At 44.5% G+C, this 17,995-nt stretch overlaps 1 protein-coding gene across 2 annotated transcripts in view; it reads right to left on the reverse strand.

The window, feature by feature from the left end:
* Nucleotides 1-17,995, reverse strand: part of axl (AXL receptor tyrosine kinase) — a 219,242-nt gene that overhangs the window by 146,961 nt on the left and 54,286 nt on the right. For both annotated transcript variants that reach the window (XM_072549154.1, XM_072549155.1), the window contains exons 3-4: nucleotides 17,308-17,408; nucleotides 14,638-14,820 (exon numbers count right to left, since the gene is read on the reverse strand). In XM_072549154.1, the coding sequence (XP_072405255.1) occupies nucleotides 14,638-14,820; nucleotides 17,308-17,408 (284 nt within the window). The remainder of the gene's footprint in view (nucleotides 1-14,637; nucleotides 14,821-17,307; nucleotides 17,409-17,995) is intronic.

Here is a 17,995-nt window from a genome sequence, read left to right on the forward strand (position 1 = left end):
TTGACCAACTGAATTACATCCAGAATGCAATGCCTAGCACTTGCCTTCTACATAAGAAAAAGTTAGGGTCTGGGCTACCATCTTAATATTTTGAGGGCGTTTGGGTGGCTCCATAACAGGAAATAGGATCAACAATTTAAAATGGAGATAAGAAGAAACCGTTTCACCAGAGAATGGTGAACTGTGAGAAAACTGTTGAGGGCAAAATCTTGAATATTCTCATGATAGATATACTTCTTAGAGATAAAGGGATCAAAAGGAGCAAGTGGGAACTGAGTTGGATGATCACTCACAATCATATCGAATGGGAGAACTGCTGAAAGGGCTGAATGGCCTACTCCTGCTGCCATCTTCTCTGCCTTTATGCTTCTAACTGCTCCATTTTTATCCCACTCATACTCTCCTCAACTCAGGAAAGAGGTTCTGACAATCTCTTACTGGATAGCCAATAAAGGACAACACAGCTATTGCCTCCTGCCACTTTCATTGTTTTTTTGTTTCCTCTTCATATCCCTGTTCTCCACATAGGTGTATTGTCTATCACAACAGGGAACCTTTGGATCCTTGCTGATTTTATTTTTATTGGTGCTGGAGAACCTAAGGGCCCTTGAGTAAAATCCATAACCCTGAAAACAACCCTGCCATAACCCTGCCTGCTGTGATTTGCACTCTGGGGTTGGAAAGCTGTGAAAAGGTTAATATCTGTTTAAGTGCAATACACATCACCCACTGTGATAAGGTCAAAGCAGGATTGCGTGAATCACTGAATCAGGGTGAGGTCATCCTGTCTTTTTAAGAATGTAATGACTATTCTTGTAACCAGTAAACATTGCAGAGAAGCAAGAAACAACATCCATTTCCTCTACAAGACTTTTCTGTTTAGACCAGAAGTGAGCTACACTTGCAAGCGCTATACCAACCAGTTCCTAAAGAATTTACCCGCAAAGAAGATATAGACTGCAGGTCATAGAACACCACACAGGTTGGGCATTGAACATGAAAACTGCATATATACTCTCAGTACCGCATTGAAAGTGTGTTTCTGTGTATTGGGTGAGAGTACAATATTAGCCGACCCGCCTCCCTATCTGGCTATGAAAGATCCCATGGAGAAAGTGAGGACTGCAGATGCTGGAGATCAGAGTCGAAGAGTGTGGTGCTGGAAAAGCACAGCCAGTCATCCAGAGGAGCAGGAGAATCGATGTATCGGGCATAAGCCCTTCATCAGGAATGAGGCTTGTGGGCCAAATTGCTGAGAGATAAATGGGAACAGGGTGGAACTGGGGTAGGGAGAAGGTAGCTGGGAATGCAATAAGTCGACGAAGGTGGGGGTGAAAGTGATAGGTCAGAGAGAAGGGTGGAGCAGATAGGTGGAAAGGAAGGTGGACAGGTCAGGAGGGCGGTGCCAAGTTGCAAGGTTGGGACTGGAATAAGGTTGGAGGGAGGCAAAATGAGGAAACTGGTGAAATCCACATTGATCCTGTGCAGTTGGAGGTTCCAAAGGTGGAGGATAAGGGATTCTGTTTCCATGCGTCGGGTGGTTAGAGTTTGGTAATGGAGACGGCCCAGGACCTGCATGTCCTTGGTGGAGTGGGAGGGGGAGTTGAGGTGGTCAGCCAGAGGGCGGTTGCATTCTTTGTGCAGGCGTCCCAGAGATGTTCCCTGAAACGATCCGCAAATTGTGAATCCAGTGACATCTACAAAAATCCTTCAATGGCTGCAAATAATTTTCCCAAGGTTGCAAAAAATCCCTCCAGAAACGTGTTTCGCTTTTACAATTGCTGGGTCGAAATACACAGAGATTTACCTTTCCACTCAAGAGGTTATAACAAAGAATCAGAGTTTAGAGTAATTGCAGTAATAAGTTAGGACAGGTTGAGAATTCAAACAAAAAGCAGAAAGCAGGAATGAAAGGTCACATTTGGGTTTGCCACCTGTAATGAGTAGGGTAACCACAAGAATCAACGCTTAGTCCTCAGAGATTTACAACCTTCACCACTAACTCTGATGAGGGAATCGAGCGTAATGTATTCAAACTTGCTAATTGACAAAGCTTCCTGGATAAGTAGGCTGTGAGGAGAATAAAAGGAAATAGCACAGGTTAGTAAATGAAAACAAAGATGGACCATAATGGGGGCAATTGTGAAATTATTAACTTTGGACTGAAAAACAGAACAACAGTTTTTTTTAAAATGGTAATTGGTGCAAAATGTTGGTAACCAAAAGGGACCTGGGTGTCTTTGTTACAAATCACAAGATTTGGCACAAGCAGTTTTTAGGAAAACAAATGTTAGCTTTTATTGCACAAGGATTGGAATACAAGTGGGCAGCACGGTGGCACAGTGGTGCCTCACAGCGCCTGAAACCCGGGTTCAATTCCTGCCTCAGGCAACTGTCTGTGTGGAGTTTGCACATTCTTCCTATGTCTGCGTGGGTTTCCTCCGGGTGCTCCAGTTTCCTCCCACAGTCCAAAAATGTGCAGGTTAGGTGAATTGGCCATGCTAAAATTGCCCATAGTGTTAGGTGAAGGTATAAATGTAGGGGAATGAGTCTGGGTGGGTTGCTCTTCGGAGGGTCGGTGGGGGCTTGTTGGGCCAAAGGGCCTGTTTCCACACTGTAAATAATCTAATCTAATCTAAAGTCAACACTGAACTCACTGAGCCATTATTCCCTGGAATTTCAATGAACATCATGTAGCTTCATTGAAGCCACTACTGAAGTTTGAAACCCACATTCTGAAAGGACATCGGAAGATACAGTTGAGGAATCCAGAACTCAAGATCAGGTCAGAACAAGGGGTTGGTCATTTAACACTGAGATGTGGCCGATACAGAAGGTGGCGATGAGGAACATCTAAGGAGCATCCTTGGTTTGCTCAACAAGACTGAGGAAGGGATGGCATGGGGAGCTGGTATCAAAAATTGGTGAAGTCCCCAAACATTACATTATTGTACTGTTTCTGTCTCTCCCTTCTCCTCGAACCAAAAAAGAGAGTTGGGGGAGGTGTTAGAGAATTTGTTTGTGAGTGAGATAAAGCCTCAGTAGAGTGCATCATCTTCACCAAGAAAGATGACAGGGACTCTGGGGAAAGTAGAATGTAAAATGTGGGTGGTTTTGGATCCACAAATCATCCAGAACATTTACATCTGCATGAGGATAGTCGTCCTTGAACCACATGTGGCTAATTTGAAGGAGTGACTTAGCATACAAGAATTCCCTCCATGAGGGCTTGTGTATCAACATGGACTGTAGCATTTCAAGAAGGCAGCTCACCACCACCTTCTCAAAAGGCAGTTATGGATGGGCAGTAAACGCTGGTCAGCCAGTGAATTAAAAAATACACTTTCTGAAACAATACATTTCTGGTCCTGCCAGGGAGGAAGCTGTACTGGATCTGGTTTTATGAAATGAGGCAGACCGAGTGGAGAATGTGGGGGAGGAAGTTCTTGAAGCATTTTAAGAGTAAAGAAAATAAATGAAGGATAGAGTGGGGCCCATAAGGAACAAGCAAGGTAAGCTGCTCATTGAAGCAAAGAATATGTCTGAGGTACCAAATGAATATTTTGCTTCTGGCTTTACCAAATTAGAAGATGGTGACAATGGCCCGAGTTGAAAATGAGATGTTGAGCAACTGAGCACTATGGTGATAGATACAAAACAAGAGGTGCTGAGAAAGCTGCCAGTACTCCAGGTAGAGAAGTAGCTAGGCCCAGAGAGGATACATTCTAGCTTACTGAGAGAGGTAAGGGAGCAAATTGCAGAGCCATTAATAGAAATTTTCCCGGTATCTCTGAACTCAGGATTATTCCAGGGAACTGAAGATTGCAAATGTGACCCTGATGTTTAGGAAAGAGGCAAAGGGTAACCCAGAAAACTACAGACATGAGAGCTTGACGTCAATAGAGTAGGAAAACTCATGGAGGCCACAATATAGGAAAAGATTAAGTATATTGTGAGAGAAAATAAGTTAATACTGGACGGTTAAGGGCAGGTCATACCTGACAAATCTGATGGAGTTTTTTGACGAGGTGACACAGACAGTGGATGAGGATAGTGCTGTGACTGCTGTATGTTTGTACTTTCAGAAAGCATTTGATACGGTGCCATATTCCACATGATTAGCAAATTAGAAATGTTTAGGATTGATGGATCCTTGGCAGCATGAATTAGAAATTGGCTAAAAGATAGGAAACAGTGGACATTTTTCAGACTGGGAGATGAACTGAAAGTGGGGGGACCCTTGCTTTTCCTGATTTCTATGAATAATTCGGAGATGGGTGATGGAGGCTAACATCTCTAAATTTGCAGATGATACTAACCTAAGGCGAACAGTGAATTGTAAGGATGATGCTGAGCAATTTCAGAGGGATATTGACAAGTTAGCCAAATGGACAGATGAAATTCAATGCAGAGAAATGTGATCTGATACATTTTGGTAGAAGAAATAATAGAGACAATACAATTTCAATAGTACAATTTTGAGAATATAGGAGAAGAGGGACTTCGAGAGTCATATGTATTATTCTCTGAAGGGGGCCAGGCAAGTTGAAACAATTGTTAAAGTGGCTGATAGGATCCTTGCATTGATAATTAGAGAGATAGAGTATAAAAGTAAGGCAGTGATGTTAAACATCTCCAAATATTGGTCAGACAACATTTGAAGTATTGTGTTCAGTTCTGGCCACCTTATTTAAGGAAGGATGTTAAAGACTTGGAGAAAGTGTATAGGAGGTTTCATGCAATGACACCAGGAATAAGACATTTTCAAAACAAGGGAAGATGATAGAAATTGGCCTTATTCTCTCTGAAGCAGATTAAGAGGAAGAGAAGAGGTGACCCTACTGAGGTGTTCAAAAACTTATGAACAACGTTGACAGGGTAAAGAACAATATTCCGTTTCCACTCGTGTAACATATGTCTGTAACTAAGGGTTACAATTTCAAAATTGTCAACAAGACAACTAGGAGTGAGATGGAGAGAAACTCCTTTAGCCAGAGAGTTGTTAGCATTTGGACTATGCTGCCTGGTAGAGTATTAGAAGTGGATTCCATCGATTTTGATATATATGTGAAAGTGATAAATTTAGAGGCAAATGGAGATAGGGCTGGATTCAGACTAGCTGGGTCATTCTCTCAGAAGCCAATACAGACATGATGGTTCAAAAAGTCTCCTTCTTTACTGTAAAATTCTAGGATTCTAAATTCTTTTGCTCTTCAGATTTCTGTCCGAGGGGCTGTGGATTCTCCATTCTTCAGTATATCGAATACACACTTTGTTAGGTTTCCTTGGATATTCATGAAATTAAAGAATATGGGAAGTTGGAATGGAGCTTGTTGGATAGTAGAGAAGGTTCAAAGGGCCAAATGGTGAACTTGTACTGTCATAGCAGTGAGGTTGATGCACTGTATTCATGCAGGAGGTGGTGATCTGTTGGACAGGTGGTGCTGTGCAAGGGAGATCCATGAATAGTCATCATGGTAAAGGCCAGAGGAATCCTTCATGTAAATCCGATTTGGATCATTATAAGCAATCAGTGCGACAGAGAAAAGCACAAGATAGTGGTGCAGTAGTAGTGACATTGGACCAGCAGCCCGGAGGCACTTGTGAATATTCTGGGAATATGTGTTCAAATCACAACACCTGAGCTAATGGAAATGCATTTCAATTAAAGATCCAGAAGGGAAAAGCAATAAAAGTTGCAAAATGGCACATACTGGTCCAACCTATCCTTCAAAATGGCGCTCTAATGTACTCAGTAGGTTTATGTTTAGGAATTACAGGAGTTTATTCATTTCTCCTTCTCGAAAATCTGAATTGACCGCCAGTCCCACTGATGGTGACCATAAAACTCTCATTGATTATTGTAAGAATCCATCTGGTTCACTGTTGTCCATTAGGGAAGGAATTATGTCCCCCTTGCCCAGGTCTGACCTACATGTGACTCCAGACCCACAGCGATATGGTTGACTCATGACTGCCCTCTGAAGTGGTCAAGAAAGTCAACTCAGTTCGAGAGACAATTGGCAATTTGAAAATTTGTTTCTTCTTCCCAATCTTCCACCAAAAAGCAGCTCTACAATCCATGAGCCTCCCTGTATGAGATTAGCAGTACAAACAACCTTTTACAAATGAGAAATTGCTGCAGAAACTCAGCAAGTCTGGCAGCATCTGTGCAGAGAAAGCAGAGTTAACATTTCAGGTCCAGTGACCCTCCTTCAGAATCGATGCTGTCAGACCTGCTGAATTTCTTCAACAATTTCTGGGTTTTTTTTGTCAGATTTCCAGCATCCGCAATTCCTGGGTTTATTCGCTTTTAAATGGAGATTTGCTCTTGTTAATGACTTTAGGAGAACAGGGAGACAAATCAACATTTTCAAATAAAACGCAACTTTCTGTGCGTGTGTAAATGAGTCTAATTATAGCTGGAGGAATACAATCATAAGCTGGAGACTGCTGAGAATTGTACAAAGCAAGGAACCTGCGCTCAACATGTCCCTGCCTGCAGTCAGTGAGTATATGCAGGAGCTGGCTTCTTAATCCAGTTCTTCTAGTCTCTTTACTGAATTACACAGCAGGCCTACATCCTTATCACTTCAGGCTATTGACCTGAAAAGGCTGTTCACTGGAGGGTGGAAAAACAGCAGGCAAGGCGCCATCCATCAATCGCCAACATCAGAATCTGCCAAGTGTAAATGTGTGAGCTGTGAATCGTCAAGGAACAGATTTGTCACTGAGCGCTGGGAACCGAACAAATACCACCTTTCTCCGGCTGTTTTCAGTTCTGACAAAAGGTCAGTGGACTCGAAGTGTTAACTCACTCTACAATGTTGCCAGACCTGTTGGTTTTCTCCAACAATTTCTGTTTTTGTGTCATCTCATTAACTACCTGCTCCAGCCTTATAGCATTCCTTACATTTAAATCTAGCCCCATCTTACCACACGCTATTGCTGGAACAACTCACCGCCTTTAGGATATCCCAGAATGGACTGGCAACCCTGGAACCATCTTCAAATGGGAATGGTGACCCAAACAAGATGGTCAGCCTGGAGCTGCACTTCAGAGTGGTTTCTGGCATTTCCCAGGACATGGCAGCGAGTGGGACATTTGATATGTTGCGGACTAGGAACTGGACATCATGCTGGAAGGGATGGTGCAAAGTGGGCTGTTGTGTTTCCCACCCCCCCCCAGGGCCAGTAAGGGAGGCCATGACACCCATCCATGCCAACCTGGTCCACCCAGACATTGCCATCTCAGCCAGTGCATCAAATCAAGGAACCTGCGCTCAACATGTCAACATGTTCCTCTCTTGAGGAATGCACAGCAATGTTGGAATAATGTCCGATCTGGCAGCACAAGTGCCACCATTCTCTCTCTATCTCCACTACTGCATACACCTCCCTCCAAGGGCCCATACTCTACCTGGAACATCGACCCACTTGCTCTCATCACCACCTCCAGCCCCCCAACACCACTGACTCTGAATACCCACTGTGCTGCCTTCTCACTCACTCAAGACACCTTCCCCAATGGTACCATCCACTTTCATCTCTCTTAATACCTGCCTTACTCTCATTCCAGGGGGCAAACAGCCCACAAGTAAGGCAGACAGAATCAAGACAAGTGGTGGGCTGCCCAAAATTTGTCTCCTCACGCCCTGCATGGAGGGGATCCTGACTCCAACCTCCGCAAGCAGCTAACTGACTGTGTCTAAGCCTCGGAGACTGGTACTGGAGGCTGCTCTTGAATTACAGTGCCAGGATGCCTGATCCAAAGTTACCCCTCTCGACCTGACTTAAAGACAGCTCACAGCCTTCCTGCTTCTCTGCCTGTGCTAAAGGGCAGGGCAATGCTGCTGTAATGTCCTTGGCTGAGGGACCAAAGTGCGATAGCACAAGACAAGGGCAGGGATGCTGTGAGCATCCAGGTAGAGCCACAGTGAGTGAGAATGATCAGACCAAGCAAACAGCTCGGAGATGCAGCCTTGTCCAGTCCATGTGAGGGATGCACATCCCTTAGCGCACAGTGTCCTTGCTCCAGCAATAGAGTCATAGACATGTATAGCACAGAAACAGACCCTTCAGTCCAACTCGTCCATGCTGACCAGATATCCCAACCCAATCTAGTCCTACCTGCCAGCACCTGGCCCATACTGCTCCAAACCCTTCCTATTCATATACCCATCCAAATGCCTCTATAAGTTGCAATTGTACCAGCCTCCACCATCTCCTCTAGCAGCTTATTCCATACACGCACCGCACTCTATGTGAAATAGTTGCCCCTTAGGTCTCTTTTATATCTTTCCCCTCTCATCCTAAACCTACGCCCTCTAGTTCTGGAGTCCCCCCACCCCCGGGAAAATACTTTGTCTATTTTTCCCATCCATGCCCCTCATGATTTTATAAACCTCTATAAGGTCACCCCCTCAGCCATTGATGCTCCAGGGAAAACAATCCCAGCCTATTCAGCCTCTCCCTCCAAATCCTCCAACCCTAGCAACATCCTTGTAAATCTTTTCTGAACCCTTTCAAGGTTCACAACATCCTTCTGATAGGAAGGAGACCACAATTTTCCAAAATTGCCTAACCAATGTCCTGTACAGCCACAACATGACCTCCCAACTCCTGTACTCAATACAACGATAGTAGGCCAAGGTACACCATCAAAGTGCAGAAATGTCCTATGAGTGGGTCAGACATTGCCTTGAGAGCTCTTCAAAGCTGGCAAAGGTCAGATGCCAATTGTCTATGGATGTAGGGACTATGTGGCTGTCGTCCATTGAGCCTGCTCTGAGCTGAGGATGCCCCCAACATGGAGGCCCTCTGGAGCAAGAGGTGAGCAGCAATCGCCAAGCTCTGACTCCCATGTCGAGGATTCTCATTGTTCTTTTTCTTCTTGTTCTGGAGCATTTGGGAAGGTGGGAAACTGAATATTAATGAGATGAGTTGAGGTATTTAACAAGTAATTGGTAACTTCCCAATGCGTTGTGAGAAATTCACCTCATGCTCTAAAGACATAAAAGATGCAGCAAGTGGCTCTGGCAATTGAGATGGGCCTGACTAGACTTTTTGCGGGATTCTACCACAAATCTCTCTAAAACCTTCACTACTCAGGGCTCTTGAAGACTCCACCTATTGTCTCAGCTTTTCTCCCCAAAAGTGCAGCCAGACCTGCGGAGAATTTCCAGTATTTTAGGGTCCTGGTTTCAGCTGTCCAGATCAGCAGCATTTTGTGTTGGTATAACAAAGACATACCCAGCAGATGTAACCACACGGCTGTTTATGGGAGTTTGCTAGACACCATCAGATCCTGCATTTCTTCATAGTGATAGCATGTCAAAAGTACTTCAATGGCTGTCAGTAAGTTCTGGAACAGCCAGAGACAATGTTTACAGGGCGTTGGAGCTGCTTTGGGAATCCACATCCAGGGTAAACAGATTTTCCAGCACTCGTACAGGTTCCAGGTTTGAAAGAGAGAGAAAAAGGAGGGATTGTGATAGGGCGAGAAAGAGTGAAGAGGAAGAAAAATACTGAGATCGAGAGCAACCGCAAGAGTTGGGGGGAGGTGGGAGGAGAATGAGAGAGGAGAGGAAGGGACAGATGATAGGGAGAGCTTGAGAGAGGTGAGGGATGGAACATGAGGGCAAAGGTAGTGTGAAGGAGGGAAGAACGTTCCTCACAAGCTTGATATGTGGTACTGTACTGAAAGCCTTTAGGAAGTCCCTGTACGTTTCATCAATAGCCTTACCATCATCAACCCTCTCTTGAGTCTCATCAAACAGGTTAAACCCTTAACAAATCCATACCAACTTTTCTTTCTTGATTTGTCCAAGTAACTATTGATTTTGTGGTGAGTGATAATTTCACAGTTTCCCCACCACCAAAGTGAAACCGTTGCCTGAAGTTGCTTCCTTGGTCCTTACAATTCTCGAAGCCATTTGTCCTCCCCGCTGTACTCAAGGGAGATTGGAAATTAGGATTCAGCAATTGTATCATTTCAATCCCTCTTTTCTTCAAGGTTCTCAGATACGCTATTAAAACTGATCTTAAAACTGAGCTGGCTATGACAACTGTGCACCAGCAGACAGTAACATTCTTTCTGCTGAAGATGTTTGTCAGTGTTTAGACTCTCAATGCCTGTTATATGCCACAATCTTACGTGGCATCTAAGAACTGCCGACTCCGACACTGACTCAGTCCTGCAATTTGCAGACTGTTTGGAGGGAGAGACAGGTTGACTCGGATCTCAGGCTGCAGCAGGAACAGAAGCCACTCAGGCTGAGGTCTGGCTCAGGAATGTGGAGAATTCTCTGAATAAACATGCTGTATTTCCTTCTACAATGAGCTCCAGATGAGACTGCTCTCAGATCCAGCTGTCTGAGTGAGTGTTCTTGACTCACACTGTGGACTGACAGTGCATTGACAGAGCAGTATAGATAGTCTCCCGAATGCAATCTCCAGAGAAAGTGGGCTTAGAGGAAGGAGAGGACAATACAGGGCAGGCAGGCAAACAAGACTTTAGATTGGCCCCAGTTTCATCAATCCAAAGCATAAAGTGGCCAGAGGATGGACAACTCCACAGCAGTAGGGAGTGAGAGTATGGGGAGAATCAGACAGCAAACTTCAGGAACAAAATTCGATCAGACAGATGACAGAATTATTGATGATGAGTCCATCCGACAATTTCTCTCTCCTTTACAATGGATTGGATGAACCAAGCTAATACAAGTCAAGGTACAAAATTTTCGTGGAATATTTCTTTCCCAACCCGTGAACCTTACTGGTTATTGACGTAAGAAGGGACAGGTAGTGAATTATTAAACAGAGGAAGACCAATGCTTTCATCACTCTCTTCCCACCCTCAGAATGTCCCAAACCACCTTCTGGCCAATGCAGTTTGTAAGGAACTTCAACCCTGTTATTTGGGAAGAGAACCAGTCATAGAGTCATACAGCACGGAAACAGACCCTTTGATCCAACCAGTCCATGCTGGCCATTATCCCAAACTAAACTATTTCTAGTTGCCTGCACATGGCCCATATTGCTCCAAATATTTCTTATTCACATACCTATCGAAATTCTTTTAAATGTTGTAAATGTACCCATATCCTCTGGAAGTTCATTTCACACACAAACCACCTTCCGTGTAAAAAATGTTGCCTTTCATGTCTTTCTTAAATCTTTCTTCTCTCGCCTTAAAAAAAATGGTCTTGGCGAAAGTGAAGACTGCAGATGCTGGAGATTAGAGTCAAGATTAGAATGGTGCTGGAAAAGCACAGCAGGTCAGGCAGCATCCAAGGTATTCCTGATGAAGGGCTCCTGCCCGAAACATCGATTTTCCTGCTCCTCAGATGCTGCCTGACCTGCTGCGCTTTTCCAGCACCACTCTAATCTTGACTTAAAAATATGGCCCTCAGTCAATGTGCACATAGCAGATCTGATAAATGTCAATGACATGTCAAACAGTTAATTTAGTTCTTTTTGATGATGATTGATGGAGATCTCTACTCTTAAGCAAACTAGTGCTATAGAAACCTATTAGTCTACTTCAGAGTGCAGGTAGGACCTGAATCTTATCAAACAGGCTAGATCTCCATCATGCAGTGCTCCCTTAGCGTCAACCCTCTGACAGCAAGGTAACCCTCAGCACTGACTCTCTAATAGGCCGGTCCTTCCTTACCATGGACTTTGTGACAGTGCAGACCTATATCAGTCCTGACCCTCTGGTAGGGCAGTGTTCCCTCAGTACTGATCGGCTGACAGGGTAGCACTCCCTTTGTGCTGACCCTATGACAAGATGGCACTCCCTCAGCAGTGACACTCCCTCAGTGTGGCGCTTCCTCAGTACTGACCCTCCAACAGTTTGGCATTCCCACAGTACCGACCCTCCAACAGTGTGGTGGTACCTCATACTGACCCTCTGATAGTACGGTACTCCCTCAGTACTGACCATCTGACAGTGCAGCACTCCCTCAGCACTGAACGTCTGACAGTGCGGCACTCCCTCAGCACTTGCCCTCCGACAGTGCAGCACTCCCTCAGCAGTAACCCTCCGACAGTGCAGCGCTCCCTCAAGTGAAAGCTTCCATGTTTGACCATGTTGGAGGATTTCTTCCCACCATATTTGAAATGATCCTGCTCCTTATCACTATGCCTCACTCTCAGCTCAGTCAAAATGCTCACTCACTGTGACAATAATAAAACTCTGAATGAGGCCACACAGAGAGGAACACATTGAGATAAGTGATCGATTCTCTCAGGTGATGTGTTCACATGCGACTGTGTGAAAGACTGAAGAGTGAGCACCATTTCAGGCTACAGAGCCTTGAGCTACAGTGCTCTTGTCATGTGATTAAATGGGATGAATGGGTTTGAAGGAGCAGTTCCCAACTCTCCAGGAATGACCTGGTATCTCCAGGAACTAACATTCACTGGCATCCTTTGAAAGACAAGGGAGTCAAGGACTATGGGAGGGAAAGACAGTGGAGCTGAGACCACAATCTATTCTGCGGTGATCTGACGAATGGTGGAACAGGCTTGAAGGGCCGAATGGCTTTCTGCTTCAAAGTCGTACACACCTATGCTCAGTCCCCTGGGACTGACAGTTTTCTCGCATCCAACATCACTAAAAATCAGTTTGTCTGCCAATATATCCTACAGCTGTTTGTGGGATCTTACTGTGTATGAATTGACTTGGTTTTAAAGGTCTTTGGGATAACTTGAGGTCACAAATGGTACTGCGTAAAAATGCAAGTCTCCCTCCTTTCACCTAGATTACATGGAGAAAATATTTCATGACAAAAGGACAACATGATGTGATCAGACAGTCAACTCCTTCTGTGTATCGTGACGTGAACCCTAACCCTCATTCAGTGGAATGAGGGAGTCTCTTCAGAGATCATTCTGTTGTTTCAGTGAGGCACAGGATCATTTGAGGACAGCATCACCAGCAATAACTGGAGCCTGTGATTGGAACAGAATTGCAGGTTCTGGCTCAAGTTAATCGCCCTGTACTTAACACTTATTTATAGCAATGTCTCTGAGTTTAGATCCAATTTAGTGCACACACTGGGACAGCAAAGAACAAAAAAGTGGTGAGGGGACAGAGAGTCATGCAGCAGAAGAAATTCAAAGAGGACTGAGGAGTTAAACTGAGGAGGGAAGATTTCACTCCATTCCAACTGGTTACTTTGCCTCATTCACTTGATTGGTCTCAATTACAAAGGCTCCAAACTATCCCTCTTGGTTTCACCTTCAATGAACTCAAACTCATCCAAAACTCTGCTGCTAGGGTCCAAACTCATGCAAAATCCTCTTTGCTCATTACTCCCGTTTCTCACTACATTCTCCCAATAACATTTCAGGTTTAAAAATCCATGTCACTTTTTATAACCCCTTCAGAATCTTTTCCTTTCCCCTGTCTCTGTGTCCTTCTCCGAGCCTCAGGACCAATCCTGGCCTTGTGTGTATCTCCAATTTTAACAGTAGTCCCTACAGTGGAAACTGTGCCTTCAGTGGCCAAGGACCTAAGCTCTGGAATTTCCAACTGAAACCTCTCTTGCTTCACTCACTGCCTGTCGGATGTCTTTGAATTACCACCTCTCTAATCAAACTTTTAGTACTTAGTTACCAACTGCTTCTTACACAGCTTAGTGGGCGGCACGGTGGCACAGTGGTTAGCACTGCTGCCTCACAGCGCCAGAGACCCGGGTTCAATTCCCGCCTCAGGCGACTGACTGTGTGGAGTTTGCACGTTCTCCCTGTGTCTGTGTGGGTTTCCTTTGGGTGCTCCGGTTTCCTCCCACAGTCCAAAGATGTGCAGGTCAGGTGAATTGGCCATGCTAAATTGCCTGTAGTGTTAAGTTAGGGGTATGGGTGGGTTACGCTTCGGCGGGGCAGTGTGGACTTGTTGGGCCGAAGGGCCTGTTTCCACACTGTAAGTAATCTAATCTTACTATCAAAATTGCTTTGGTAAGCATGTCTGTAAAACCGTGGGGATGGCTTACTACATCCAAGGTTCCACATGGTTACAGTCTAAATATAAATACAGTCAAAGAAAACAATATTTTGAGCTACAGAAAATAACCAACTGGAGGTATGCTGTGTGGCAACAAAACACACATAACTGGAGCAGAAATAGACCATTCAGCCCCTCAAGCCTGCTCTACCATTCAATGGGATTGTGGCTGATCACCCTATTCAGTATTTGTTCCCACTTTCACCCCCAGCCCTTTGGTCCCATTCCCCCTAAGAACTTGATCTAACTCCTTCTTTCTGAAAACATTAAATAATTTGAGCCGTAACTACTTCCTATGGCAGAGAATTCCACAGGCTGACCATTCTCTGGATGAAGAAATTTCTATTCATCCCAGTCCTCAATGACCTACCCTGTATCATTAAACTGTGATCCCCAGTCATCAGGAATATCCTTCCTGTGTTTACCCTGTCTAGCCCATTTTGAACTTTATAGGTGTCTATGAGATCCTCCCACATTCTTCTCAGCTCCAGTGAATCTAGGGCTAATGGAACCAGTCTCTCTTCTTAGAAATGGAGCATGTGAGGGAGGAGGAGTTGGAGCTTGGTTTATGTTGGTGAGTATGTTGCTGAGTAAACTCATCCCTCCTCAGACCATGTCCTAACCTTGGATGAAGAGGGTTGATGGTGAGATTGCTGTAGTTTTCTCCCCAACGCGTACGGGCATCCCATCCTGTAGCCACATCAGCTCCTTCAATTCTGGCGATCCTGCGGCAGCACAGCTCAGGTTAAAAGGCTCATCCCGGTGCACGTGGGCATCCTGTGGCTCCTTGGTGAAGTGGGGCAATCCTGAGGGGGAAGAGAGTGGAAGGGGAAGAAGAAAAAAAAAGACATGGTGGTCAGAACATCAGACAGCCATTGCGTTAATCTATGTCAAGGATGTCATAGTTAAAAATCACGCAACACCAGGTTATAGTCCAACAGTATCACCTGGTGTTGTGTGATTTTTAACTTTGTACACCCCAGTCCAACACCGGCATCTCCAAATCAAGGTAATACATGACATTTCCAAAGTTTGTATTGCTAAAACGTCAAAATTCTCAACACTCTTGAGAGGAAAGGCCTAAAAAGAAGAGAGACAGACAGACAGACAAAGGGCAGAATAACAAGAAAAAGGAATAATGGGTTGAGTTTGTCCTGGAGAGAAATGCAACCCCTTCCCATATCGTTGTCAACCAAGTGCTGAGAGAGACTATCTTTTGGAGAAGTTTACAACTTGCCAACAATTAAGGCTCTTAACTGGTAAATCAAAGCCACTTAAGGGAGGTTACGCCTCCACTATTTTTGGGGTTCAGCAGCAGGCAGGAATGGTTTCTAGTTTCTGGACTAGAAAACCATGGCAACCAATCTGCTGAGTTAAGGCTTGGTCTCCAATTGCTCCAACCTGGTGACTGTAGGCACAGATGGAGAGAGGCCAAGTTACAGCATCTGAAAGCCAGTTCTCTTCTAAACCCTGACCAGCTTTTCCATAACACCTGCCACATGAAGACTGCTGCCTTGCTGCTTCGGAGGACAAGTTAAGTAAATTGGGCCTGTACTCGTTGGATGTTAAGAAGGATGAGAGGTGACCTTATTTAAGCACACAAATTTCTTAGCGCACTTGACAGGGTAGATATGGAAAGGTTGTTTCCCCCTGTCAGAGAGTCTAGGACCAGAGGGCATCATTTCAGAATAAGAGGTTGCATATTTAAAACAATAAGGAGGAATTTCTTCTCTCAAAGGGTAATGAATCTGTGGAATTCTTTACCACTTCAACTGCCCCTCACATTCCCACAAGGACATGCAAATCCTGGACCTCCTCCACCACCAAATCAAAGCCATCCAGCAACCAGAGGAAGAATGTCTCATCTTCTGCCTCGAGACTCAACAACAATATTGCATCAACATTGACTAAACCTGTTTTCAAATCTCCCCTCCCCCCCACTCCATCCCAGATCTAACCCTCCAACTCCGCACCACCCTCTTGACCTGTGCTACCTGTCCATCTTCTTTCCCACCTATCTGTTCCACCCACCCTTCTGACCTATCACATTTACTCCCACCCCCAACCACCTATTGCCTTCCCAGCTACCTTTCCCCAGCCTCACTCCGACTCTCCAACTTATCTCTCCAACTTACCTCCAACTTACAATCTTATGCACAAGAAGCTAAACTACTGACCTTCTTGTCGCTTGACACCTCAAGGAGAAAACCTCAGCCAATGGTGTCTCTTTTCAGTGGGGTAGCATCTGTGTTGTGGTCTCTGATTTGTCCAGCCATTTGCCCACACTCTGCCTGTCAGCTCTTCAAGAGCTGATTGGTGGTCAGTGCAGTGAGTTTTACTATCATTAGGAGGGGCCTGCTACTTGGCGCAAACAACCTGCCCCACACTTTGAAGAATTATCAGAAAGTCACATCCAGGGAGATTTAGTGAGGACACTTTATACTTTACTGCTGTTGTAGACGAAGGCTATAGCCACTGATGGTAGAGTGCAGGAAACTGGCAATCACGTTGAAACTAAATTTGGAGGAGTTCAGAGATTTCATAGTTGGAGGAAAAGGTGAGGGGTTAGCTGTGGGACTGGAGGAGCACACAGAGAGGAAGAAACAGACAGACAAAAGGATGGATTGAGTCTAAAGGTGACAAAAGAGTGTTTGAAAATTCCAAGTCCGAGAAACGATGGCAGTATTGTGTCAGTGACACCTGGAGTAGTGTCTCAAAACTCAGCTCAGGGACAAGTAAGAATCCAAGGATTGTGGGCATCAGTAGCTTGCCTTTAACCTGCATTTGGAGATCAAGGATGGAATCAGGACCATGGGAGACCAGGTGGGTGGACAGAGGAAGGACCTCCTTGCTCACAATGAAGTGTTACCAGCATTGAACAGCAGAATACAGGGAGGTAGAAAGAGGTAGAGAAAGATAAAGAAATAGGATGAAAGAGAAAGAAAGACAGAAAAAGAAAGAATGAAGGATAGAAAGAGAGAGAGAGAGAGAGAGAGAGACAGAAAGAAACAAATAAGGAGACAGAGGAATGAGTATCTGGAATATATTGCCCATTACATCCAATATCCCTAACACCTCCAGCCTGACCTCAATGCCATCTTCCCAACAGAAGGCACTGCATCGAGAGACACAGAGACTAAGGGTAGTTTTCCTCTCTTCCTCAATGTGGCCAGGTCAGTCAACTTACTACAGTCCAGATTTGAAGTTGCGATGGACTGACTTGCTTCCTAACACACTGCACAGCTTTCATAGTCCCAACATCAACTCAGCATTTAAAAGGATCGATGACTCACCTTCAATTTCTAGCTGAGCTTCTTTGGAGATAATTTCTTTGCCTTTCACTGAAGTGATGCACTGATAACTCCCAGCATCTGTTCGGTGGATTGAGGGAATGCTATGAATGAAGACAGGATATTAAATGTTGGAAGCAGAAAATAAGTAAGTGAGTGAGCTGGAGTCAGGTGACAATCACCTCTGACTGTTAAATTTGTGAATTCAGCAATTTGATCAAAAGCTCAAGGTTGACACTATTCTGTTATCTACCTTTGACACTATTTCTGCTGCAGGAACACTCACTCCAGGTTTTTATCTCCAGACTTAACACTTCAATACTCTTGTTATGACATATGGTAAGCACTGCTGCTCAATTTAACCCAACAACGCAGAAAAGATGCTACTCCCGTGCAGTAATCTGAAAATTCAATAGCCAAGAACTAGTTAAAGTAAAAATTAACTACTTTATTTATTAAAGTATAACAGAGAATAATTAACTAACAACTACTTGCAACTCCTTCTTCTAACCTATCTTTTACCTTCCCCTCTATAATACTAGTCCGATAAAACTCCCGATTAAGATTAACAAAACAACACTTCTTATCTGAAAACCAGGCAGCTTTTGGTTCTTCTCTGTATTCTTGTCTTCTGTTCTTCTTCTTGGGGATTCTGCTTCACATGTTATAGATCGATAAAGATACCTTTAAG

Source organism: Chiloscyllium punctatum, chromosome 29 (assembly GCF_047496795.1).
Source record: "Chiloscyllium punctatum isolate Juve2018m chromosome 29, sChiPun1.3, whole genome shotgun sequence".
Classification (NCBI taxonomy): domain Eukaryota; kingdom Metazoa; phylum Chordata; class Chondrichthyes; order Orectolobiformes; family Hemiscylliidae; genus Chiloscyllium; species Chiloscyllium punctatum.